This window comes from Seriola aureovittata, chromosome 19, assembly GCF_021018895.1.
Source record: "Seriola aureovittata isolate HTS-2021-v1 ecotype China chromosome 19, ASM2101889v1, whole genome shotgun sequence".
NCBI lineage: Eukaryota > Metazoa > Chordata > Actinopteri > Carangiformes > Carangidae > Seriola > Seriola aureovittata.
Window position 1 is genome coordinate 10,746,877 of NC_079382.1, and position 25,990 is coordinate 10,772,866.

Sequence of the window (25,990 nt, forward strand, 5' to 3'; positions counted from 1 at the left end):
ATAGTATAGTAAGGCATAAAAATATCAAAAAACGTCATAGTATAGCAAGGCATAAAAATATTAAAAAAAACATCATAGTATAGTAAGACATAAAAATATTTAAAAAACATCATAGTATAGTAAGGCATGAAAATATCAAAAAACATCATAGTATAGTAAGGCATAAAAATGTTAAAAACGTCATAGTATAGTAAGACATAAAAATGTTAAAAAACTTCATAGTATAGTAAGGCAAAAAACTTCATAGTATAGTAAGGCATAAAAATATTTTTAAAACGTCATAGTATAGTAAGGCATAAAAACATTTTAAAAACGTCATAGTGTAGTAAGGCATAAAAATATGAAAAAAAGTCATAGTATAGTAAGCCATAAAAACATTTTAAAAAACGCCATAGTATAATAAGGCATAAAAATATAAAAAAAACGTCATAGTATAGTAAGGCATAAAAATGTCAAAAAAAGTCATTGTAAAGTAATGCATCAAATGTCATGGTATAGTATGGCATAAAAATGACATAAAACGTCATAGTATAGTAAGGCATAAAAATTTTAAAAACGTCATAGTCTAGTAAGGCATAAAAATGTTAAAAAACGTCATAGTATAGTACGGCTTAAAAATGTCAAAAAACATCATAGTATAGTAAGGCATGAAAATATTAAAAAACATCATAGTATAGTAAGGCATAAAAATGTTAAAAAACTTAATAGTATAGTAAGGCAAAAAACTTCATAGTATAGTAAGGCATAAAAATGTTTTAAAAAAACATCATAGTAAAGTAAGGCAAAAAACGTCATAGTACAGTAAGACATAAAAATATTTAAAAAAAACATCATAGTAAAGTAAGGCAAAAAACTTCATAGTACAGTAAGGAATAAAAATATTTTAAAAACGTCATAGTATGGTAAAGCATAAAAATATCAAAAAACATCATAATATAGTAAGGCAAAAAACGTCATAGTATAGTACGGTGTAAAAATGTCAGAAACGTCATAGTATAGTAAGGCATAAAAATATCAAAAAACGTCATAGTATAGTAAGGCATAAAAATATTAAAAAAACGTCATAGTATAGTAAGGCATAAAAATGTTATAAAATGTCATAGTATAGTAAGGCATTAAAATGTTAAAAACATCATAGTATAGTAAGGCATAAAAATGTCAAAAAACATCATAGTATAGTAAGGCAAAAAACTTCATAGTATAGTAAGGCATAAAGATATTTAAAAAACGTCATAGTATAGTAAGGCATAAAAATATCAAATTGTCAAAAACATCATAGTATAGTAAGGCATAAAAGTGTTTAAAAAAACATCATAGTAAAGTAAGGCATAAAAATGTCCAAAAAAAAGTCATAGTAAAGCAAGGCATTAAATGTCATGGTATAGTATAGCACAAAAATGAAATAAAACGTCATAGTATAGTAAGGCATAGAAATGACATAAAACGTCATAGTATAGTAAGGCGTAAAAATGTAAAAAAAAAAAAAAAAAACGTCATAGTAAAGTAAGGCATCAAATGTCATAGTATAGTAAGGCATAAATCTGTCAAAAAAAAGGTCATAGTATAGTAAGGCAGAAAAAGTGATAAAAATGTAATTCTATAGTAAGGCATAAATCTGTCAATAAACGTTACAGTATAGTAAGGCATAAAAAGTCTTTGCATAGGAAGTGATTAAAAAAAATCATAGTATTGTAAGGCATAAATCGTCATAGTATAGTAAGGCATAAAAATGGCAAAAATGTCATTATATAGTAAGGCATGAAAATGGCAAAAAACATCATAGTAAAGTAAGGCATCAAATGTCATAGTATAGTAAGGCATAAAAGTGTCAAAAACGTCATAGTATAGTATGGCTTAGAAATGTAAAAAAAAGTCATAGTATAGTAAGGTAAAAAAAGTGATAAAAATGTAATTCTATAGTAAGAAATAAAAATGACAAAAAATGTCTTCATATAGTAAGGCATGAAAATGGCAAAAAACATCATAGTAAAGTAAGGCATCAAATGTCATAGTATAGTAAGGCATAAAAATGTCCAAAACGTCACAGTATACTAAGGCATAAAAATATAAAAAAACGTCATAGTATAGTACGGCATAAAAATATAAAAAAAACGTCATAGTATAGTAAGGCATAAAAATATTAAAAAAAAAACATCATAGTATAGTAAGACATGAAAATATTAAAAAAACGTCATAGTATAGTAAGGCATAAAAATATTTTTAAAAAGTCATAGTATAGTAAGGCACAAAAATATCAAAAAATGTCATAGTATAGTAAGGCATAGAAATGTCAAAAAATGTCACACTATAGTAAGGCATGAAAATATAAAAACATCATAGTATAGTATGGCAAAAAAATATAAAAAAACATCATAGTACAGTAAGGCATAAAAATGCCAACAAACATCATAGTATAGTAAGGCATAAAAATGATTAAAAAACATCATAGTATAGTAAGGCAAAAAACATCATAGTATAGTAAGGCAAAAAACGTCATAGTATAGTATGGCGTAAAAATGTCAAAAACGTCATAGTATAGTATGGCATAAAAATAAAAAAAAAAGTCATAGTATAGTAAGGCATAAAAATGTTTAAAAAAAATAATAGTAAGGCATAAAAATGTTAAAAAACGTAATAGTATAGTAAGGCAAAAAATGTCAAAAACGTCACAGTATAGTAAGGCATAAAATGTCATAGTACAGTAAGGCATAAAAATGTTTTAAAAAAACATCATAGTAAAGTAAGGCAAAAAACTTCATAGTACAGTAAGGCATGAAAATATTTTAAAAACGTCATAGTATAGTAAGGCATAAAAATATAAAAAAAACGTCATAGTATAGTAAGGCAAAAACGTCATAGTATAATACGGCGTAAAAATGTTAAAAACGTCATAGTATAGTAAGGCATAAAAATATCAAAAAATGTCATAGTATAGTAAGGCATAAAAATATTTTAAAAAAATAATAGTAAGGCATAAAAATGTTAAAAAACGTAATAGTATAGTAAGGCAAAAAATGTCAAAAACGTCACAGTATAGTAAGGCATAAAAATGTCATAGTACAGTAAGGCATAAAAATGTTTAAAAAAACATCATAGTAAAGTAAGGCATAAAAATGTACAAAAAAAAGTCATAGTAAAGCAAGGCATTAAATGTCATGGTATAGTATAGCATAAAAATGACATAAAACGTCATAGTATAGTAAGACATAAAAATATTTTAAAAACGTCATAGTATAGTAAGGCATAGAAATGACATAAAACGTCATAGTATAGTAAGGCGTAAAAATGTAAAAAAAAAAAAAAAAAAACGTCATAGTAAAGTAAGGCATCAAATGTCATAGTATAGTAAGGCATAAATCTGTCAAAAAAAAGGTCATAGTATAGTAAGGCAGAAAAAGTGATAAAAATGTAATTCTATAGTAAGGCATAAATCTGTCAATAAACGTTACAGTATAGTAAGGCATAAATCGTCATAGTATAGTAAGGCATAAAAATGGCAAAAATGTCATTATATAGTAAGGCATGAAAATGGCAAAAAACATCATAGTAAAGTAAGGCATCAAATGTCATAGTATAGTAAGGCATAAAAGTGTCAAAAACGTCATAGTATAGTATGGCTTAGAAATGTAAAAAAAAGTCATAGTATAGTAAGGTAAAAAAAGTGATAAAAATGTAATTCTATAGTAAGAAATAAAAATGACAAAAAATGTCTTCATATAGTAAGGCATGAAAATGGCAAAAAACATCATAGTAAAGTAAGGCATCAAATGTCATAGTATAGTAAGGCATAAAAATGTCCAAAACGTCACAGTATACTAAGGCATAAAAATATAAAAAAACGTCATAGTATAGTACGGCATAAAAATATAAAAAAAACGTCATAGTATAGTAAGGCATAAAAATATAAAAAAAAAAACATCATAGTATAGTAAGACATGAAAATATAAAAAAAACGTCATAGTATAGTAAGGCATAAAAATATTTTTAAAATGTCATAGTATAGTAAGGCATAGAAATGTCAAAAAATGTCACACTATAGTAAGGCATGAAAATATAAAAAAACATCATAGTATAGTATGGCATAGAAATGTCAAAAAAAGTCATAGTATAGTAAGGCAAAAAACGTCATAGTAAAGTAAGGCATAAAAATGCCAACAAACATCATAGTATAGTAAGGCATAAAAATGATTAAAAAACATCATAGTATAGTAAGGCAAAAAACATCATAGTATAGTAAGGCAAAAAACGTCATAGTATAGTATGGCGTAAAAATGTCAAAAACGTCATAGTATAGTATGGCATAAAAATAAAAAAAAAAGTCATAGTATAGTAAGGCATAAAAATGTTTAAAAAAAATAATAGTAAGGCATAAAAATATTTAAAAAACGTCATAGTATAGTAAGGCAAAAAATGTCAAAAACGTCACAGTATAGTAAGGCATAAAATGTCATAGTACAGTAAGGCATAAAAATGTTTTAAAAAAACATCATAGTAAAGTAAGGCAAAAAACTTCATAGTACAGTAAGGCATGAAAATATTTTAAAAACGTCATAGTATAGTAAGGCATAAAAATATAAAAAAACGTCATAGTATAATACGGCGTAAAAATGTCAAAAACGTCATAGTATAGTAAGGCATAAAAATATCAAAAAATGTCATAGTATAGTAAGGCATAAAAATATTTAAAAAACGTCATAGTATAATAAGGCATAAAAATATTTAAAAAACGTCATAGTATAGTAAGGCAAAAAAATGTCAAAAACATCATAGTATAGTACGGCATAAAAAGGTTTAAAAAAAACATCATAGTATAGTAAGGCATAAAAATGTCCAAAAAAAGTCATAGTAAAGCAAGGCATCAAATGTCATGGTATAGTATAGCATAAAAATGACATAAAACGTCATAGTATAATAAGGCATAAAAATGTAAAAAAAAAAAAAAAAAAAACGTCATAGTAAAGTAAGGCATCAAATGTCATAGTATAATAAGGCATAAATCTGTCAAAAAAAAGTCATAGTATAGTAAGGCATAAATATGTCAAAAAAAAAGTCATAGTAGTAAGGCATAAATCTGTCAAAAAAAAGTCATAGTATAGTAAGGCAGAAAAAGTGATAAAAATGTAATTCTATAGTAAGAAATAAAATTGACAAAAAATGTCTTCATATAGTAAGGCATAAAAAGTCTTTGCATAGGAAGTGATTAAAAAAAATCATAGTATAGTAAGGCATAAAAATGTCAAAAACGTCATAGTATAGTATGGCATAGAAATGTCAAAAAAAGTCATAGTATAGTAAGGTAAAAAAAGTGATAAAAATGTAATTCTATAGTAAGAAATAAAATTGACAAAAAATGTCTTCATATAGTAAGGCATGAAAATGGCAGAAAACACCATAGTAAAGTAAGGCATCAAATGTCATAGTATAGTAAGGCATAAAAATGTCCAAAACGTCACAGTATAGAAAGGCATAAAAATGTTAAAAAACGTCATAGTATAGTAAGGCATAAAAATGTCAAAAAACATCATAGTAGAGGTATAAAATGTGATAAAAACATCACAGTAAGGCATAAAAATTTCAAAAAATAAATATGTATTCTAGTTAGTAACTAGTCTAGTGTAGTTAGTTAATAATAAAAAGACATATTATGGTAACATATACAAAGTTATTGTATAGTAAGGCATTAAAAAGCCATTTTATTGTTAGGCATAAAAAAGTCAGTTAAAGTTGCCAATTAACCTAAAGTGCATGTCTTTGGACTGTGGGAGGAAGCCAGAGTACCTGGAGAAAACCCACACAAGCACAGGGAGAACAATCAAACTCCACACACAGAGGCCCCAGGCCAGGGTTCATATCCAGAACCTTCTCACTGTGAGGCGATAGTTCTAACCACTGCTCCACCAATAAATAAATCATTGTTTAGTAAAGCATTAAAACATCATAGTACAGCAAGGTATTAAAACGTCATAACCCTTACAACCCTTTAATTTCTTCTCAGTTTGTACATAAGTTTGAATTCTTTCATTTTTGATTTGTTTGTAGATAGGCTTTAACTTTTTATTTTCTTTGTAGTTGGTTGATAAGTTTCCTTCTTTAAAAAAACACAAAAATTATTTGTTTAGTTAAATTGGTTGTAAAACAACTTAGACAGGAACTTTTCATATGACAGATAGAAGGAAGAAAGTACAGTGGTGTCATGTAATCTTATTAAAGCCCTATGTGTTGCACTGTGCACTGTGTATCTGAGGTAAAAGGTTGGAACCTGTTAGGCCAGAAGGCATTTTGACGTCCCATCTGAACCTATTTTCAATCATTCTGAGTATCTAAACCACCAGTCAGTTGGTGTGTCAGAAAGTCAGTGGTCTGAAGTTGCATAATTCTCTATTGTATCCTTTTCTTTTTGAAGGAGTTAAAATTCTCTCAGAAAGTGCTGACTTGGACCACAAGAGGTCAGGAGTGCACAGTATTAAAGAGATCTGATGATAATCTGACAACTCTGAACTCCTTTGCTCAGTCCAAGTCCAAGCTGAGCTTTAGTATATACCTATTAATATTGTAGGACATGAATGTCATTGTATAACAGAGTCGTATAACAGAGTCACAGGCTGAAATGTCAGTAACAAACCTTGTCAACCCCACTCATTATCACTGTCATTTTAATACAAAGATGTATTCATAGAATTTGACCAATACACAGTAGTTCAGGCACTGTACCATTTCCACTGGTTCACATGTACAAAAATATTAAGAAACAAGGCAACATTTAGAGTTATGCATGTCCTTGAGTCATGATGTTGCAATGTGAACAATAGTAAACATATCTGGATGGAGCATTGTGAAAGGGTTAGAGTATATTCATTTCTAAATAATAAGATGACTTATTTAATCAATGAAGGAGGTTACATCAACATGTTTGTTTTGTTATGTGTTAAAAAATATTGATTATTTGACGATTGATGATGATTGATGATTGATTGATGAAAAATTGACTTTTATATTTCTGTGGCAGCATTTCAAAGCACTTAACAATACCTGACATTTAGCCACAGTCACATTTAGTTTGAGATAGTCCAGGTTTTGTGAAATGCAGTTTGAGTTTTCATCAACTGTGTTACATTATACAGTGGTGTTCCTGTTATTCACCTACCCTAATAATGATAGAAACACCTGTCGGTTTAACACAATACAATTCAACAGTACCACAAACTGCAGCTTCCAAAAATGACCATGAAGTTGACTCAACACCTCCAAACTGAACACCATAGCCAGCATGGAGGAGGATTTATTTCAGGACTATTGTATTAAACTGAAATTAGTTTTAGTTAGGTGTACCAATGTACAGCAAGTTGGCCATGTGTGAAATAGGTGCAATTAAATCATGTCCCTATGAGGGTCCAGGAAATGTTTACCTGCATAACCTGAATCATTCTAGTTCCCCCCTTTATATCTGTCATGATGATTATCCAGTGTCAACAGCAGACTCACTGGTTTGTGTCTTAAGTTGACATTTTTTTATTACAACTTTCATGTTTGTTACACCACTACCTTTTCATGTTCTGCGGTTTTAAACCAGTTACAGTCATTTACTTTAGGACATTTAACTGTAGAGCTATGACAGGCAAAAACCCCTGACACTTTTTTCTCTGTAACCTGAGATTACACATCACCCGCGTCCTGAGGGTCTATTGCAGAACTTACACCTCCCAGACATTTAGTAGTAACAGCAGTGACATGGGTTTCCTGCAAATTTCACCTGATCCTCAGTATGAATTTTTGTGTGAGATGGTGAGAAAGGGAAGGAAAAAGAGAGAGTGTGTGTCTATGCATTGTGCATTTGCTCATGTGTGGGCAGGCAAAATGCATCTAAGTCTATAGATGCTTGTGTGTATTTCAAGAACCTTATTGTTGTGTGTTGTGTTATACCCAATTCAGGCACACTTGAATGTACACCATTTACGTAAAAGTAAAAAAATACAACATAACATACAACATAATATGTGTATTCATATTGATAATAACAATCTGATTATATAATACTGTGAACTTTGAGGACATTTTGCTGGTAATACTTTACTCATACTTAAGTCAAATTTTTAATACAGTACTTTTACTTGTGATGTAGTATTGTAACACTGTGATTCTGCTTTAGCTCTACTGAGAAAAGATTTGAGTACTCCATCCACCACTGCCCCACTTCAAATCAAAACAAATCTGTTGATCAATTCATATTTTATTTTCAAAAACCAACATTATACAAGTTTGGCCTTTAAACTGCCAGAGAGTGTGTCATTGACTGTCCTGCCAGTATTTTCTTGCAGCTAGATTGGTGAGTAACACTTACTTTCATCCCTCTTTAAGTAAAACAGAGCTATTTCAGATAGTTTGTCTGAACAGGCCAACATCATACAAATGACTGGCCTACATTAAGAAAAAGTTGTCTTGAAAGCACAAAGTTACAAAGTTTGATATTGCCGCCTGATTGTGTCTTTGCAACTTAAAGATTTGTGACAATGTTTCCCAATGTGGTAGCCAAGGGACTAAACCAAGATAAGAAATCAGTGACTTTGCTGACATAGTAAAGCCCAGTCTCTAACAAGTAGGCCACTCATAGTTATCTCTGTTACCAAGTCATTGCATAACACACACACACACACACACAAACACACACACACACACACACACACACACACACACACACACACACACACACACACATGCGCCTTTGGTAAACTTAACTTAGGATCAAATGACAGTAGTGAGTGATCTACTAGATCCTATAGCCCAACATCTAAATACATCACTGGAGAAGTAGGCCAGGCACAAACAGAGAGTTACAGCCACATTAGGGTACATTCTGTCATATGTAAAGCAGCAGGGGCAGGTGTGACTGCTCAGTCTTGCAGCATTCGTAGAAACAGGACATGGGAACTGAGCAAAACAGCAGGTGGCCACTCCGTTTGTTTTCATATGCAGCCTGAGTGAACCAGCATTATTGATACAGGTGTATTTTATTGCTGGTTGACTTATAGTGATGATCGCAGCAAAAAAAAAAAAAAAAAAAAAAAGTTTTTTTTAAGTATTAGCTTACAGGAATACATTGTTTCCATTAAAATACATTATTCCATAGGCAATACCTGATAGACACGTCTAGACCAATAGTATTTCACGTTGGGATTTCTAAAGTGGAACTCTTGTTTCCTATTGGTTGTCTGGGCGAACAGAGGCGGGGTTAAACAAGTGCTTTACCAAAAAAGCCCAGTGCGTGCACTGACACGAGCGAAAGAGGAGTTGGGAGCGGAGGAAAAGTCTATGCAGTCAGAAAGTTTGGAGGAAAAATAAGCGAATGGACACAACACGCCAAGCACGACTCTAAGCTAACAGCAAAAACTCGGCTGGGGCGTCAGGTAGGAAAAGTGTCACTGTATACAGCTGTTATTACACCTCAAATTCTTGTCAACAGAAGCTGTGAGGTAGCGAAATGCATGTAAATAATGAACAAGCCCGTTCTTGAACTTCGTGTTTTAAACCTGTTAGCGTTGGCTTTTGCTATAGAAAGTTGTGTTATCTTTGGGGGGTTGCGGGGGTCTGTGGTTTCTGGCCTCCGCAAAATGACCTTGCAACATCTTGGGGGTTTGCGGGGAACGGAAAAAGAAACTGGTGAAAATAAGAGGTGGTCCCATTCTGTAGTCCCACACATGACCTAAAATATTGCAACCTATAAGATGCTATTGCAGGTGTAGGAAAGTGCACCGAGGATGACAGTTGGGCTACAGTCTCCAAATACATTTCAATGTGTAAACACATGCAACAAAATAAGAAAACAGAAGAGGGGATAAAAGCCAAAGCTCACCAGAAACCCAGAAGGATCACTGCTAAACATAAAAAATAAAAAAAACAACAGCCTTAGAGAGTATTTCCAAATTCGCTCAACATCTCTGTATCACAGAACCAGCTGCAAGTATCCACTGTGAAATTCAAAGAGCTGGTATTTATGACATGGCTTTCATTTGGAGGCTTGCTTGTATCCAGGGCCACCAAAAGGCGTCAGCTGGTGTTGGACTGCTGAAAGACAGAAAAAGGGGGATCTGGTCTGGCAATTATTTATTTTAACCTTTTTTTTTTGTCCTGTGCCAGGATTGGTTTATGCCGTCCCTTGGGAAAAAACTAAACTGGGTGCTTTGGTGGTTACTCCGAATAATAATTAGGTCTGATTTTTCTGAATTTGAAGCTGAACAGCAAACTGTTCCCCCATGATATTCCTTTATCCATAGCTAATGGACATGCATGCTGCGCAAGAATTAACTGAAACTTCATAAGTGGGTACATAAAAAAGGGGCGTTTTCCAAATTGAAGTATAATTGATCGCACTGGCGTCTTAATATAAGACAATGATTTCCAACCTCTTCACCTCAAAATAACTGGAAAGTTTCCTTCTAGAAGAATGATGCAGTATTCATCAACTCACAGTTCAGGTCTGGCTTGACAACATTTTAATATCGATGTGCAAATGATTGGGCTTAATGTGTTGGTGTGTATCTGTTTTTCCTAGGCCTACTGTTAGTGGTTGACAATGGACCCCAACAGTGAGACCAAGAAGATGACCTCTTGCCTCCCAGGCAACCCTTCCTCTGAGACCCAGACACTGGCCCCACCCAGAGGCCCAGGTAGAGTAACATTTTTTAATGCTGTATAATAAAATGTTTTTTTATTTTATGTGAATACATGCCTAAGCCATAGGTGTGTCTGTGTTTTTGTTAGAGATTGCATTTTACACAGTTTAAATGTCTAGGGATGTTTCTTGATTTTTTTTTATGCGGGCACAATGGGCACCTCCCTACAGATTACAGTCCCTGGCTTCCTCCACCGAGCCCCCATAAACACTTGAGTCTAATGTAAAACTTGATTATACTGAAAACCAGTATTTGTTAAATGCTAACCTTTGGCCTGTTCCAGGAAGCAGCTTAACATAGTTATTTAGATAACTTTCCGAGTACACCTCCCACAAATCTGGAACTTGGATTAATGTAAAAAGAATTCATCCAGTTAACTCAGTAAACCTGAGGCCTGTACTATGAAGCAAGTCCAACATACCCAGAAAATATTTTTGTTATCTGGCTTCACTGAACCTAACATTGGCCATCCTTTTTAACCTGTACTACAAAGCTGCCTATGATGTTGTTAACCATAAGCAACATCATCAGCACCATGAATAGAGTACTTAATATAATATGAGAAGAAACACTGATACTTGGTAAATTCGGTTGTAGCCGCATCCAAAAGTACCATTCAACAAGGTCAAATATAAAAAAACTATAATTGAAAAGAAACTCTAGAAATAATTTTGTGTTATTAAAGCCATGGTATACTAAGGATATACTGTAAATAAGCACAGGAATTATTAATACATTTCTTACTGAGTCAGTATTTCTGCTCTTTTGTCTGATGATGAACAAACTGCCAAAGCAGAGAGAAGCAGTTAAGTCTGATGAGGTCAATCTAACCGAAATGTTCATTTATAATTATGGGAAATATTTAACAGTATATGGATAATTTTTCTAATAAAAGACATCAGAGGGTTTAGTTTTTATTTCCAGTTATCGTCACAAAGTTATTCTGTGCTGCAGTGATGGAAGAGTGTAATAGATCAAAAATCAACACTGTCATGAATCCTGTTGGGGTTAAAGGATTTTTGTCCAAGTGTATGATAAAGTCTCCCTGCTTTTGTTAGAAGCTCTGTTTTAAAACCAGAATGGAAACATGCAAGGTCTGGAACAGCAAAATGGTTCGACTGATTAATAAAAATATCTGTTGCGCTTTATTATTTGTCACTTATTTTTACACACAACTCTTTTGCTCCCGTCAGGATCCTGTAGAAATAATGACTCAGTTTTTCCAGTAATCTGACTGGTCTGTAGTTGGACTGTTGACAGGTTTTTATCTGATCCTCTGAAGTTAAACTCCTCCGGAGTTCAGCATAAATAACCATGGTGATTTACCTCGGTAAGAGGTGAACCATCGCCGTAACCCTGAAAACCCACAGTTAAACCTCAAACAACCTGATAATCTCAAGACCTCAAATCCTGCTTCATAGCACAGTGATGTTTTTTGCATGTGTAACTTCTTCACATCAGGTGTTTCTCAAACTCCGATTAATGATGAAGCCAAAAGTTGTTTATGAGTGCTTTTATGCTCGCGTGCAGGTCACTCTGACTTTGGTGGCACAATACCAAAAATGTGACACGGACTGATCACAGAAAACCTGTCCAGCACCTGTCCAGAAAAAGTTAATCTAATCAGTTATCTTTGTTTTCAGTATGAGCTCAATAGATGACCAGGATGGTTAGATTTACACTATTTCCTTGCACATGAGCATTTCCTGGGGCAAAACATTTCTGGACGAAAGCCTGTTGATCTGCCAACCTGCATTTTGAAAATACTACAGTGTTAATCAAGTTACTTTTTGTCTTGCTAATAATTGTGATCAGGGTTTAAACTAATTGGTTGCACCCACAAGTCTGTGACTTTTCTGCACATTGTTGCCTTGTCCAGCCAAAACAAAGCACCTATTTGAATAGGACTTGGATAGGGTCACAGCTGCTGAAGTGTGATATTACCAAATATGCAAACATGGTATGAAACACTTAACCTCATTCAAAATGTGTCTGCTTTGATTGGACTTAATTGGTGCTGAAAAACAACATTTCCCAATAGTGGAATCTCCAGCTACGGTAGATAATAATAATGTGTGTCTTTTTGTATTTTAATGTACACCAGCACATGCTTAAAAACAAAAACCTTATGGATTAAACACAGTATAGAGACCCACTGCAAAACATCCAATGCATAGTTAACATTTTAACATTAACATTTTCAATATTTTATTATCATTATTAGATAATGCCACTTGTAGAAAAAGATTACTGCAGCTTGCAGCTGTGGCTCTGTTTCACTTGCTTGTGGCACCATGATAATTAAATACGAAAAAAAGAATAGTGTTTTACTAACATGATTATCAGGATTATGGCAGTTAAACACATTAGCATTTGATACATCCTATTAAAAACTGCCCTAGCAGGTTTAAATAACAACAACTCAGAGTGGTTGAAGGAAATATACATGTGGAAGTTATCAGCATTTACAAGGATGATTAATGGTGACGTTTATGACTGCTTGTGTCAATAGCAAATAAAAAGTTCTGAATATTAAAGTAGCTGTGGATTCATACGTTTGAAAATGATCATATCTGTGTCTGTATGCTGAGCTCATCGCATTTCTGTTTGTTCTTTACCTATCTATCTTGCTTTAATGATAAGGAATTTCTGTTAACTCACAGCGATACATGCAAGACAGTGCACATAGGCAATGCACATCTTACACACACACACACACACATACAATGGCTTACAAGATTGCTTCAGCATTCCTCCTGTGAACCTCTGACCTCTAATTCCACACATTCAGCACTGTTAAGGCAACTTCGTGGTTGGGGGAAACCTGCAGGGAGAAAAGCTGTGATCCAGCCAGAAGTTCTTGGAAAACATTTTTTTTTAAATATTGCAATTATTTATTGATGCTATGGCCTTTTATCTTGTCCCCCCACGTACATCATGCTGTTAGTGGCAGTAACCAAATCCTCCATTCCCCTCTGCCTTTTTTTCATGCACCTTTTCTGCCATTGTGGAATAGATTTTCCCTATGTACTACAGTGTTAGTCTTTGGTAACTTATTGCTGACATAGGTGCTTTTAACGCAAAGCCAACTCGGTGCCCCACGCCCAAACAAAGAATGCAGTCCATTTTCTATCTCATCCAGTGTTATTCTTGTAATCCTTATTGTAATGTAATTAATTCCCTTCACTGGGGCTTTATTAGTCTGTTGACAACGGATAGAACCAGTAACACAATTTACATTTGACATGTATACATGCTGCCCCACTCCTCCTGCTGCATGTCATCTTAACCTGATTATTATTATTAACAGCTGCATACAAGATCATCTGCTGCTTTACAGCATGACTAGCTGTAAACAAGCACACAGTACTTGTTTAATCACCAGAGGGAACAAATAGTCATCTAGTTGACCTCACTCCGGGGAGGTCATAGCAGAAGGTCAGCAGTACAACATAATAAAACCTTCTGAATCTGAAAGAGACACTGAGCGTGACGCTGGCTAACCTTGCATCCTTGCCAAATATATATTTTACATATTCTGCTCTTATTATTGTTCAGTTTTGTTAAATTCTAAGATCAGATGGAATCATCTTATTTGCTGCCAGTTAGTTTGCTGCTTTGTTCATTCTCCTGTTTTTCCTTCTCCATTCCATTTCCATTTTCCTGCCATTGTCCATGTTTTTGTAAATGAGACCGTTTAGGCCTACCGGAATGGCTGGCCAATGTTTACCAAAGGGACAATGCTTCTATCTCTCAGTTTCACTTTCACACTTTTTTGCATATTGAGACTAGCCAATGTAAACAATGCAGGTTGCAAACTATTAAAAAATCTGCTTGGCAAAAACAAACTCATCATTCTATAAAGATAAACAAAACAAAGGGTGTTGTTCTTGGGAAAATGTGGCTAATAAGTCCTTGAGGTTAGACATTGGGATAAGGCCTTTGGTTGGGTAGCTGATACCTTTAAGTGTATTCTCTGACTCTGTGTTTGTGTCCCTCTCTCCAGGCTGCAGCTGGCTGGTGGTGGTAGCAGCTGTAGCAGCCTCTTTGAGTGGCCTGATGCTGGGCTATGAAATGGGCCTGACCTCTGGGGTCCTGCTGCAGCTGCGCGGCATTCTCTCTCTCTCCTGCCGGGAACAGGAACTGCTGGTCAGCTCCCACCTGCTCGGCGCACTCCTCATCTGCCTCGCCGGAGGTCCCATACTGGATCGCTACGGCCGCCGCTGCTCTTTGCTCCTGAGCGCCGCCCTGGTGGTTGCAGGGACCGTCGTGCTCATTGCTGTGACTTCGCTTGTCGCGCTGACACTGGGCCGAGTGATAGTCGGCATGGGAACGGCGCTGTCTGGGACAGCAGCGTGTCTGTACATTGCGGAGATCTCACCGAGGGAGAGGAGGGGTCTGCTGGTGACACTGTATGAGCTGATGTTGGTTGTAGGTGTTATGCTGGGATTCAGCTGCAGTTACGCCTTTGCTACTCTGCCCCATGGCTGGGTGTATACATTTGGACTAGTGGTCCCCCCAGCGCTGCTCCAAATAGGTGCACTTGTGTTCCTCCCACCCAGTCCACGTTTCCTGGTCACTCAGGGTAAGGTGGAGCAGGCCAGGACAGTGCTGGCCAGACTGAGAGGTGGGTTTAAGGAGCATGTAGAGGTGGAGCTCAGGGACATCCAGACTGGACTTAAAGAGGAATCAGAGCACAGCTTCTGGGAGTTGTTCAGTGCCAAGGCCAACCTGCGATCACGGCTGCTAACAGGTGTAGCTTTAGTTTTCCTCCAGCAGGCTACTGGTCAGCCTAACATCCTCTCCTATGCTTCACCACTTCTCCGCAGTGTAGGCTTCAACAGCGATGCTGCAGCAACCTTGGCCTCCACAGGGTTCGGAGTGGTCAAAGTAGTCGGCACGATCCCTGCTGTGTTGCTGGTTGACCGTGTCGGACCTAAGAGCTTTTTGTGTGTGGGTGCTGTCGCAATGGGAATGTCCCTAGCTGTACTCGGAACACTGACACTGCAAAGCCACACTCACCTCACCAGCCTGTGTAAAAGTCGAACTATACTAAACCACACACAAACGCAGTGGGATTTAAACAGAACCTCTACAGACTTGGACGACAGTGACATTTTTTCTACTCACCTCCCCAGCCATTGGATCACTGAGGATGCACAGAGGACTAACAGGGAGGATGCTGGGATTAGGGAGTCAGGGGGAGGAAGGACTGGTGTAGAAGTGTCTTCCACACTGAAGTGGGCGTCATTGATCAGTTTGCTGGTGTATGTGGCAGCATTCTCCATTAGCCTCGGTCCAAGTAAGCACCCACTGTTTCAGGTTTATTCACCCACTCCTTTTGCACACCCATGCACACGTACAAGAATTTATCTTTGCATGTCTCTCATGCCTTAGTATTTTGACAAACCTAAATTACCGATTGTACCAAAAGTAGAGCAGGTCATTTCTGCTGTATACTCAATATAGAAGAGCAGCTATAACCATTATGCACTTACAGGAACTTACAAGTACTTAGAAGTTACTTGAAGTACAGAGTGCAACAGTGGGTATCACACAATAACTAGGCTTACCTTAAGTATAGATTGAACTACTTCAGTTCCCCAGATAAAACAGTGTGAACCCTGACTTCAAAGCTTCAGACCTTCACTATATATCCTTACAAAAAAATATGAAAATTGTGCAAAGCTATTATAGATCATGATATTTCTGTCGATACCTTTTTAACCATCACTTCTTATTTCCTTATATACGTGTCATTGTTTTCTTTCCTTTCCAGTGGTGTATGTTGTTCTCAGCGAGATCTTTCCAATGGGAGTCAGAGGCAGGGCTGTGTCTGTGGTGTCGGCTGTAAACTGGGCCACGAACCTGCTCATCTCCATGACCTTCCTCACATGTACCGGTGTGTGTGTGTGTCTGTGTGTGTGTGTGTTCAATAGTAGATAACACAAGTGTTTCTGTTCTGCAAATAATAATTTAAGGTGAACAATCATTTTAACGACACAGGTTTTTTTCATCTCTTGTCCAGGACAAAGAGAGTTGGATGTATGTAACGTTTGCGACAACAACCAGCAAACTCTGTATTGTTTATAGCCAGGGAACATGTTTCATTGGTTTATACCCTGAAAAAACAAAGGTGTGTCTCACATGTTCCTGCCACTAGTCAATCAGACTATATCAGTTATAATACTGTAGGATAAACAACTAAGACAATTAGTCACGATTCAAATATTGAATATTTGATCTACATATGATTTTAGCCAAGGCATAACTTTGCCAGTCATGATTTTTTTAGTTCATTCTTGTCTATCTTGTACATCTGTCACAATAAATAGGTTCTAGCAAGCTAAACACATATGTTTGCAGACTGAGGTGCAGACATTTCTATCTATTTCTTTGCTGTTGTTTTTCTAGAAAAGATTGGAGTTCCCAATGTGATGTTCATCTACGCTGCCATGAGCTTTGTTCTACTGGTGTTTGTCATCCTCTGTGTTCCTGAGACCAAAGGTCGCACGCTGGAGGAGATTTCGAAAGAACTAGCCAAGAAGTGAGTGTCAGCTGACACATGACTTAAATGTCATCAATTGCTCTTTTAAACTAGTTTAAATCATTCTCTTTATCTTCCGTCTCCTCTCTCTCTGCTTTACCAGGAAGCATTTCAAGGTGAGTCTCTTTGGGCAGGTTCAGCCTCAGGAGAGTCTGATCAGCAGCATCACGTCCACAGAGATGCCAGCGAACAGCTGAGTCCTTTACCGTGCCACAACTGTACACCTCACCGGAAGGGCAGTCAAGAACAATCATCAAGAAAGACATTGTAGTAGTGTTGTTCAGACTTTGAGGTACAACTCGTACAACTCACCCACGTCACATAATGGAAATGTATTTGCTCAGAAGAAGGATAGCTCAGGGTTCATGCTTGCTTGTTTAAAAAAAAACAATAATAGAAGGCAAACAACTGGGATTGAATGCGAGACAATAAAAAATATTTACATGCCATATACACGCCTTTTTACCTTTATTCTAAGAATACGGCCCCAGTGCAGAAAGGGACCTTTTCCACTTTTGCTTGAGGATTGAATTTGATTCCCTAAAAGCCAGAACAGATGAAGCTCTTTGGATTAGTGGTGAAACTGCACTACTACAGTCTTTTAGTCATAGGAATGTTTTTCCATTCTGACCTGACATTATGGTGAATAATAAAACCAGTTTGCTGTACTAGAAAATGTAACACTAATCACTTCAAATGAAAGTATATATTAACACTGTTTGCAAATGAATTCCTATAACGAGACAGTATGTATACACTGCTCCCTGTCTAATGTAATAGCACCTACAGAGCTCAAACCGGTCATGTCAGTTGTTTGTTCCAGGATGTACTCTAACCTACATAATGACAGACACATGTATGAAGGCAGTACAGTTGCCTCAGGAGGACTTCTGTCTCCCCATTTACATTTTATGGGAACAAGCGATCAAGACAATGATAATGAATGAATATATCCAGCTCCAGCGTTTGGTTGCTGAATCCTCAAAAAAAGGAAATTGAGGAAATAAAACTTAACCCATCAGGTCTTGCAGTAATATGGGGTAAATAATTTTTTCGCTTAGCACTGTTGTAGTGTACGAAAAAATGTTTTTCTTTTTTTTTTTTACTTTTGCCAGTGATGCCAAATTATACTAGTTGATTAAGGAGTGGAATATTTTACTGCAAGAAAATTATGTGTGGACCATTTCGCAATTACAAATGCACATTCTTTAATCTGTACTTTGATACTTACCATTATCTTCTCATGATGTGAAATGTAGCAATGTGTTGGCAATTTCTGTCACATTGGAAATCTTAGAAAATCATTATATTGGGTATTGTGTTGAAACTGGTACATAAAACCTGTAATGAGGACAAATGAAAAGGATGATGAGAAATTACAAGTTTCTGGCCTGTTGTATCATTAACCTTTATTATTTTATACAAAATACAAAATTCTGAACAAGTGTCACAAATCTTCAGTTGACACTGGTTCAAAGAGTATTCCATCCCACATAATTCAGACAACATGTCAAAGATTTTGTCAACATCTTTCCTATCAGATGCATTCATTATATACATACATACATACATGTGTTACCTCTATGGAAGTAATACCCAGCACAAGTGTCAGCAGTCATGTTACAACCAGGATTGCGGTTTCCATTTAAACACACTTCCCCTCACTGTAATTTAAGAAGGGTAATCTATGGAGGGTTTCGTTTTCCAGACAATTGGCATGAACATAAGACATCATCTGAACATGTCTTCTTTGAACACTGCTAGTGGTCTTATGTTGCTTTAAAAGCCCACTCACTGGACGTATTGCCAAACATTTATGACATCAACCTTGTTCTGTACATTGTCCAAACCTTAAAAAAAAAACAGTTAAATATTTGTAACGTTACCTTGTGTTAAAACTAATAGGAAATGACAAGAAATTAAGAGACAGAGTGAGTGTGCATTCTGATCCAATGCCACAGTTGTGAAACAAGAACAAATTCGTAGTGAACTGACACACAAACAAAATGTAAGAGAACAAGTCAAATCAGAGATGAATACATATTGTGAGCGGATATGTGTATCTGCATAAGGACAGACTATAGTCTATAGTTTTAGCTGCTGTTTTTCTCTTTAAGCAAAAATGTGGCTAATACAGTGGATGCCTTGTACTTGTATTAACACCTCTACAAACGAGCCGTGGACGGATGTTCTTCCAGAGAAAGTGGCAAATGGCACGATTTGTTGTATATGGGGTTAAAGGTGAGGCTTCTCACTGTTAACATATGGACTCTTCAAACTGGTCACCACTGTTAAGCATTTAATGGTTAAATTGTTGAAAACTGGTCTTTCTGAGTCCGAGCAAAAACACGCAGGGCAAATGAAGAGCGAGAGCAATTCACCCCCGCAGTACAAGTCAGGTTTGGAGGAGCAGTTTTTGCTGAAGAACACCATGTTTGGAAGACATCTGCATGTTTACGCTGTTAAAATCACAAGAGCCACAGAATCCACAACGACACTGACATTTTTGTGAGAGGGAGATCTTAAGACTCCAAGTGGGGTTGCTGAAAATTTTTTTTTAAATCCAAAATTCCAGGTGAAATCTGGTCCTTTGATTATATTACACATATCTGGCTGTTGCCATGCAGTGATAAAATCAAGCAAATGAATCTGCAGATAAGGTGCTTCCTCAATCTTGCCTTCTCTTTCGTTCATTTCTTCTGTTTTGTTTACTGTATTTTTCCTTTCATTTGCAGAGGGGTTTCTTACACTCGAACAGTAGTGGGTAGACCTGCTCCACAGCATTCGCCACATTCTGCACATTTGGTCCTACACATCAGTAGATAGGAGAGAGTGGGGTGGGGTGATTTAATGAGACCAAGTTTTGAGTACAACGCCATACAAAGAGCCCATAAACTATTTCATTCTTGAACAAAATTCCTTGAGGGATTGGGTTATTTACAAACGACTTTTTCTAGTTGTAAAAGACTATAAAAGTTTATTACAACAATGTGACCTCAATCCTTTAAGCTGTGTCCCCATGTGTGTGTGTGTACCTGTAACTGTGATGCTGCCAGTGGAGAACACTTGTATAGTGGCCTTGAGATTTTTGATCCTGTATGTGGCAGCAGGATGGAGCTCTGGTTCATAACTAACACACGTGCACACACAGACAGACACACACACACATACACACACCCACAAACACACACACACACACACACACACACACACACACACACAAATACGGTTAAGTACAACAGAGACTTCCCCACACATCTGAAATCAAGTACATATAGTTTTGAGACTGTTTACATGATGCCATATGCTAGTACTCCACATGTTGTCATATAATTAAGTGAACCAGAGGCTTACAATACCCACATCCTCCGTTTGCTCTACACTAGTGCACTGACGAGTGCTCTCACCACTAGAGGTCATTCTATACTAGCAAATACTGAATCACTAGTAGAATAAAGGAGAGAATTTAAACAGGGTTTTTGGCTTCATAATATATGTAATGCGGTGTGGCTCAAAATTGAATCATAATTAATGACAATTATGGGTAATTATGACATTGATCTTATAATGATTTATCCTTATAGAAGCACAATTTATAACTCAAAACTAATGAACCAAAGTAAGCTACAGGAAACAGCTAAAATCAGTGCAAAAAACGTTTTCTTAACATCATAGGTCGGGACAATAACAATGGGGGTGATAGTGTTGATTTTAATTAATATCATGATAGTGGTTGTGATGAACAGGACTGTATTACCTGGCAATGGGTCGGTTGTTCTTAGTAAAGTCTATGAGGTGGACTGCAAAAGGCATGGAGCACACTGCCAGCACATTCACGACTTTGAAGGCTGAAAACCTCACCTGAACAGACAACACACACATGCAGACACTTACATGAATGTGTTAATACACATGATACATACAATACTTTTAGCCCCCAAAATTATAGGAAAACTTTTTTTCACGTTTCCCAGTGTCGCCTTGTGGTAAAGACATACATTGCAACCAGTGCTGTCGAGAACAGCTAAAATGAAAATTAAGGGCACAAGAATCATTTGCTGCGTATTTTCCACTGTGCATTTGTGAACAAACTGAGTATCAAGCTTATGTACTTGTTAGACACTCTTTTATGTTTGCTTATGGTGCTACTTGTAGGATATGTAGCCTTAGGGCTTTCTGTGTGAACTCTGAGTGGCAGTTAATTAACACCTTCTTTGTCATCATAGTGTATCATGTAGCACATGTTAATCTGAGAGCACAGTCTCGTATCTGTCCTTTGTTACCTGAATGGACATGGTTTAATTTTATTGTTAGTTAGATTTCTGCTTAATTGTTGTTGACTGTTTCACACTCAGGTAGGGGGTATCGCTACACCCATTGGAATTTTATTTGAAGTGAACTGTAATTACTTATATTGTAGTTATTCAGGTTTCTCTAAGAAATGATTGTTTGTTTGATTCGACTTATGCCTTTGATGTTCACTCTATTGCAGACCACACACATGCACACATGCACTCCCTGCTGCCTCAACAACATCAAAATAAACATTAAAAAAGGACATCCCTTCTCTGGAGCCTGAACAGAAACTCAACCAGCAGTATTCAGAGTGCAAGAGAGAGAACTGAAACCACAGTAGTCAATGGCATGGTTAGCCTCCTTTGAACTCAGCCCAGATACTGCAGATACAGCGGTGATTCACTGGATAAAGCTTTAACTTAAGCAACTTCAAACCTCAGATAGCAGCCATTTTACATTGTAGAGCTACTTTACTTCAGTTTCAACCAGCAGTTTGACCAAGTTGCATGCTGCTGTTTTCTTTACAGTGAGGCATGAGACACGACCTGACTAAAGCAAATGTGCTTGGTCTAATGAAGCACAGAGGGGTTTTCATTCATTAATGAACTGGTGATAGGTCTGTGCTTCCCAGGTACAAACTGAAGCTCTTATAAAACTGTTTCAAGAAGAGTTTATGTCCACAATCTCTGCAATGACTACAGTGTGGAAGATGCTATGCTAACTTTTAGGTGTACTAACAAAAGTATGACGATAAGACACATGTAAATCATTCACCTGAAAGTTAATGACAAACCACATGCTTGATCCCAGTGCCTTTGAATTAAATAAATGTTTACAGATTCATTCAATTAATAACATAATGTGTTTTTTTAGGTTTACATTTAGTGAATTGTGATACAGAATTCAAAGAAATGACAGAAGTAGGATTTCCCCCTGAAAACGTTTCTGAAACACTTGAGAACATGAGCTGTAAAGGACAGTTCCAGTTTGATTTTTACTTCCATACAAGACTTTAGCATCAACTAGACAAACCAGAAATGCAATACCTGAACAGATATTATAATAGACCCTATATCTGCATCAAGAAGTAATCATGATGTTTCTGCATGTTTAAAAAAAACAACAAAAAAAACATTTTAGTACTGTTAAGCAACAGCTAAGAGATCATTCTCACCTTGAAGCCTAGTTTCTGCAGACAGCGTGCTAACCTGCGAGCACCCAGCTTCGCTTCATCCTCACTGAACAAAAGAAGAGAGCAGGAGTGAGAGACAGCAGCGGTATAGATACTGTATATGGTTTAGCATGCAAGAAATATAACACACAAACAGTAAGTGGCAACCTTTAGAGTGACTGTAGGTTCAGGGCCCCAATAACCACAGTCATCACTGTGCTAGTATACCACATATTAGCTGTATGACTTGTAGCAAATGTAATTACTATTTTTGATGTCAGCATTGTATCTATAAAATATGAGGCAAATGGTTATGTCACTGGCTTATAGCCAGTTAATGGGGGATCTCACTCAGTCAGCTAAAGTCAACATTACTGCACCAACAATAGAGAAGCGGCCAAGAGCAGCCAACACTTCTCTAGTGGGAGAAAATTAATGGCCTTTGGCAACCAGAACCCCCATTTAATGTGTCTTGTGAATTGTGTCTACCTTGTTGCTCCAGTGCAGATTATTTTCCCTGAGGACCAGATTGAGGCTGTTATCTTGGGTTTACGAAGCTTCATTAGGACTTTCTGAAAACAAAGAGGTTTAATTTCAACATGTCCCAATTTACATTCTTAAGATGAGCATAAACGTTTGATAATAAAGCCAGGTTATAAACATTGAAATATGTGGGCTTTCTCGAGTTTCTACAGGAAATAAATCTCTCTCGCTTCCCCAGACTTTAGCTTCCTTACCCCAACTTCCGGCTTATAGATGACATTGGTTCCCTCTAAGGCAATAGTGCGCAAGTTGAGATGGCACCTTGTCCTGAATGTGGCCACCACATTGGTGATAATGATATCAAGTGCCTCATCATTGCTGGAATCCATGAGGAAGTGTGCGGTGGAACAGGGGGACCACAGGGGCTTTCTCCTCACGCCGTCATCATCAGCACCACCATCACCATTTATGGACGGGCAGGGAGACAAGATTCACTAAAGAGCAAAAAACATTTTAGGATTTAGCAATTCTAAACTTTAGACAAACTACTTTTTATTTTTCAGACAGTATTTTTCACAGCTTTGCAGAAAAACTATGTAACGCTCTGTCCCTTTTTAATAATACATTTTGCAAAAAGCCTCTGCTTTGTCTTTTCATGAGTCAGATTGGTACTTGCACATTCAGTGCAATCAACCAGCACACAGACACTCCCTGTGTGTGGATATGTGCTAGTTCAAGCCTGAGTGCTGCTATACTTACACATGCATAAAAACGTTAAAATGCTAGGATGGGGGCTTGAAACACCAGTTCATTTAGTTCTCCAGCTATGTGGGTTCCCTCTACTTGAAATGTTTGGAGTGGGGCTCAAAACACGAATCACACAGGCATCTGCAAGACATTAGAGAAATCATTTTAAACACTTCAGAGAATAAACTGTATTTCTTTTTCAAAGAATTTCTTAGCTATTTTAACCGTATAATAACGTTAGCTTACCCACTACTGACACTGCGTTAGCCTGATACGTTAGCTATTCTCTACCAAATCGACAAATAATACTCCAAAGGTGAAACTCTACATGTAAGGCATTTTTGACTGAATTACGTCAAAGCGTATGATATACGCCGTCGCAGGTTTATCTGTGATGTAGGTTTATTTGCATTACAGGTGATGCATTGCTCATCTCAGTGCTGTATGTTACTGCAGAGAAACGCAACTGATAGACATTATTGTGAAAATGATGCTAGCTAATCTAGCCAGCACAACAAGCCGGCTGTCGTATGTATCGCAAACTGAATCGTAACTGCATGGACTCAGTTCTAGTTGTTGTGGAAAAAATTCTACAACAACGAACGGCTAAAAACAAAGAATAACGACAACTCACTACCACCCAGCTAATGTTGTGAATTAAGCTATCCGCTAGCTAGCAACAAAGAAAAGTGCACAGGCAGTATGAATGAAAAGTTGTTAGCTACGCTAGCTTAGCAGGTTTGCAGTCAAACGTTACACTGAGGACGAGGTAGTTCCACTGTTACCAGGTGGAACTGCATGTTAAATGTGTGTATCTGAAATGTTTGCTTTAATTCCTGGGCTACCTCTTCAGCAAGTTCACTGCTGTAACCCCCAAGTCACAAAACAGCCAGTTAACGGTAAAATGTGTGGACAAACCCCTTCCTCCGCGGACTAGCAAGCAAACCACATCCGCTTTTATCTTTCAAAATAAAATCAACTGGCCAGCAAATTCACAATAATGATAACTTCCGGTTACAACTTTGAAAACAACTATAAAGATCAACACATCTAAGCCAAAGCTTTAATACTACAAGATGTGCATATACCTGCCGATTGAGATCATTTAAATTGCAAAACAAGCGCAGAACAGCTGCACAAACATAAGCTACAGATGGAATTTAGCAGCTGAAGTATCCCAGGTGCAAGTTGTGATAAAAAAAAAAAAGTTAAAAAGACATAAATCCATGTAAAAACTAAATTCAAACAATGAAAAGTTGTACAGTCAGAAAAGAAAACACAGAGGTATAAACACATATGACAAAAGATCAATTAAGGATTAGAACAGATGAGAGCTTTGAGGAATCAAAGCCATACAAGTGCAGTGATTTTATGCATTTCTTTCTTCCTCTACAGACTTAGATAGTAATCTATTTCTGCTAAGGAATATTTATTTCATCCTTCTGTATGACTTACAAAGACTGCAGTCTTTTTGTCATTGTCCTGAAATTTCATACTCAGATGAACAAGAGTTTTATCATGCTATTGATATCTGTAAATTTACAAAGAAAACAGGCCTGATGTAAACATTGAAAATAGCTTGGATAAGCATTTATAGATGTATTTTAGGCAAATATAATTAATGTAGGACTTTATTCCATCTTTGAAAAATGAAGTGGTTGCTCATTCTTGCTAGCACATTTTTATGTGTGAATTTGCTTTCAATATTAAAGGAGGTAACATTCCCTCTCTCTGGATTACATTCATTTAACAGCATTAAACCCAATGGCAGTCCTTTAATAACAGAGTTAAATATTATTGCACCGTAAATTAAAATTCTCAATAAATTGTTCATTTGAGAAATTACAACTTTTTCCAATCAAAGAGGTCCAGAACACAATTAATATTTGTGCCATGGCTATCTACCTAGAAGCAGCAACTAAGTTGGTCTAAGGTTGGTATCTTGCACCACCATGTGGACAATGGCGGTTGTCTTGTTGGAAAGAAAACCATTTTTTTATATATAATTTGAGGTAAGGTTCACTGTAAATCCCAATTCACTCACTCAAAAGTTTATCTCTTTTTATTCAACACAAACAA

At 36.2% G+C, this 25,990-nt stretch overlaps 2 protein-coding genes across 3 annotated transcripts; one reads left to right on the top strand and one right to left on the bottom strand.

Moving 5' to 3' along the window:
- The first annotated feature begins 9,264 nt into the window (after positions 1–9,264).
- On the top strand, positions 9,265–17,663 carry slc2a12 (solute carrier family 2 member 12). The gene is made up of 6 exons (XM_056363204.1): positions 9,265–9,401; positions 10,547–10,661; positions 14,674–15,969; positions 16,447–16,569; positions 17,082–17,214; positions 17,318–17,663. Exons 2-6 carry the CDS (start codon positions 10,568–10,570, stop codon positions 17,409–17,411), a joined length of 1,740 nt encoding a protein of 579 aa, XP_056219179.1. The 5' UTR covers positions 9,265–9,401; positions 10,547–10,567; the 3' UTR covers positions 17,412–17,663.
- A 934-nt stretch (positions 17,664–18,597) lies between these two features.
- Positions 18,598–24,877, bottom strand: tbpl1 (TBP-like 1). Of its 2 annotated transcripts, none has more exons than XM_056363207.1 (8): positions 24,757–24,877; positions 23,924–24,052; positions 23,419–23,658; positions 23,171–23,253; positions 22,685–22,748; positions 20,972–21,075; positions 20,250–20,344; positions 18,598–20,022 (listed from the first exon to the last, which is right to left on the bottom strand). In XM_056363207.1, exons 3-8 carry the CDS (start codon positions 23,551–23,553, stop codon positions 19,940–19,942), a joined length of 564 nt encoding a protein of 187 aa, XP_056219182.1. In that variant the 5' UTR covers positions 23,554–23,658; positions 23,924–24,052; positions 24,757–24,877; the 3' UTR covers positions 18,598–19,939. The 2 variants fall into 2 exon arrangements, with proteins under 2 accessions (XP_056219182.1, XP_056219181.1); XM_056363206.1 differs by lacking the exon at positions 24,757–24,877 and adding an exon at positions 24,158–24,695.
- Positions 24,878–25,990: the final 1,113 nt, after the last annotated feature.

What these genes read in the sequence shown, in the direction of transcription:
- slc2a12 (XM_056363204.1), top strand. Translation starts at nt 10,568, where the DNA reads ATGGACCCCAACAGTGAGACCAAGAAGATGACCTCTTGCCTCCCAGGC. An exon ending in CTCCATTAGCCTCGGTCCAA is followed by an intron (nt 15,970 to 16,446) that starts GTAAGCACCCAC and finishes TTTCCTTTCCAG; the next exon opens with TGGTGTATGTTGTTCTCAGC. An exon ending in TCGAAAGAACTAGCCAAGAA is followed by an intron (nt 17,215 to 17,317) that starts GTGAGTGTCAGC and finishes CTGCTTTACCAG; the next exon opens with GAAGCATTTCAAGGTGAGTC.
- tbpl1 (XM_056363207.1), bottom strand. Translation starts at nt 23,553, where the DNA reads ATGGATTCCAGCAATGATGAGGCACTTGATATCATTATCACCAATGTG. An exon ending in TCTATAAGCCGGAAGTTGGG is followed by an intron (nt 23,254 to 23,418) that starts GTAAGGAAGCTA and finishes CTTTGTTTTCAG; the next exon opens with AAAGTCCTAATGAAGCTTCG. An exon ending in AACAACCGACCCATTGCCAG is followed by an intron (nt 20,345 to 20,971) that starts GTAATACAGTCC and finishes CACGTGTGTTAG; the next exon opens with TTATGAACCAGAGCTCCATC.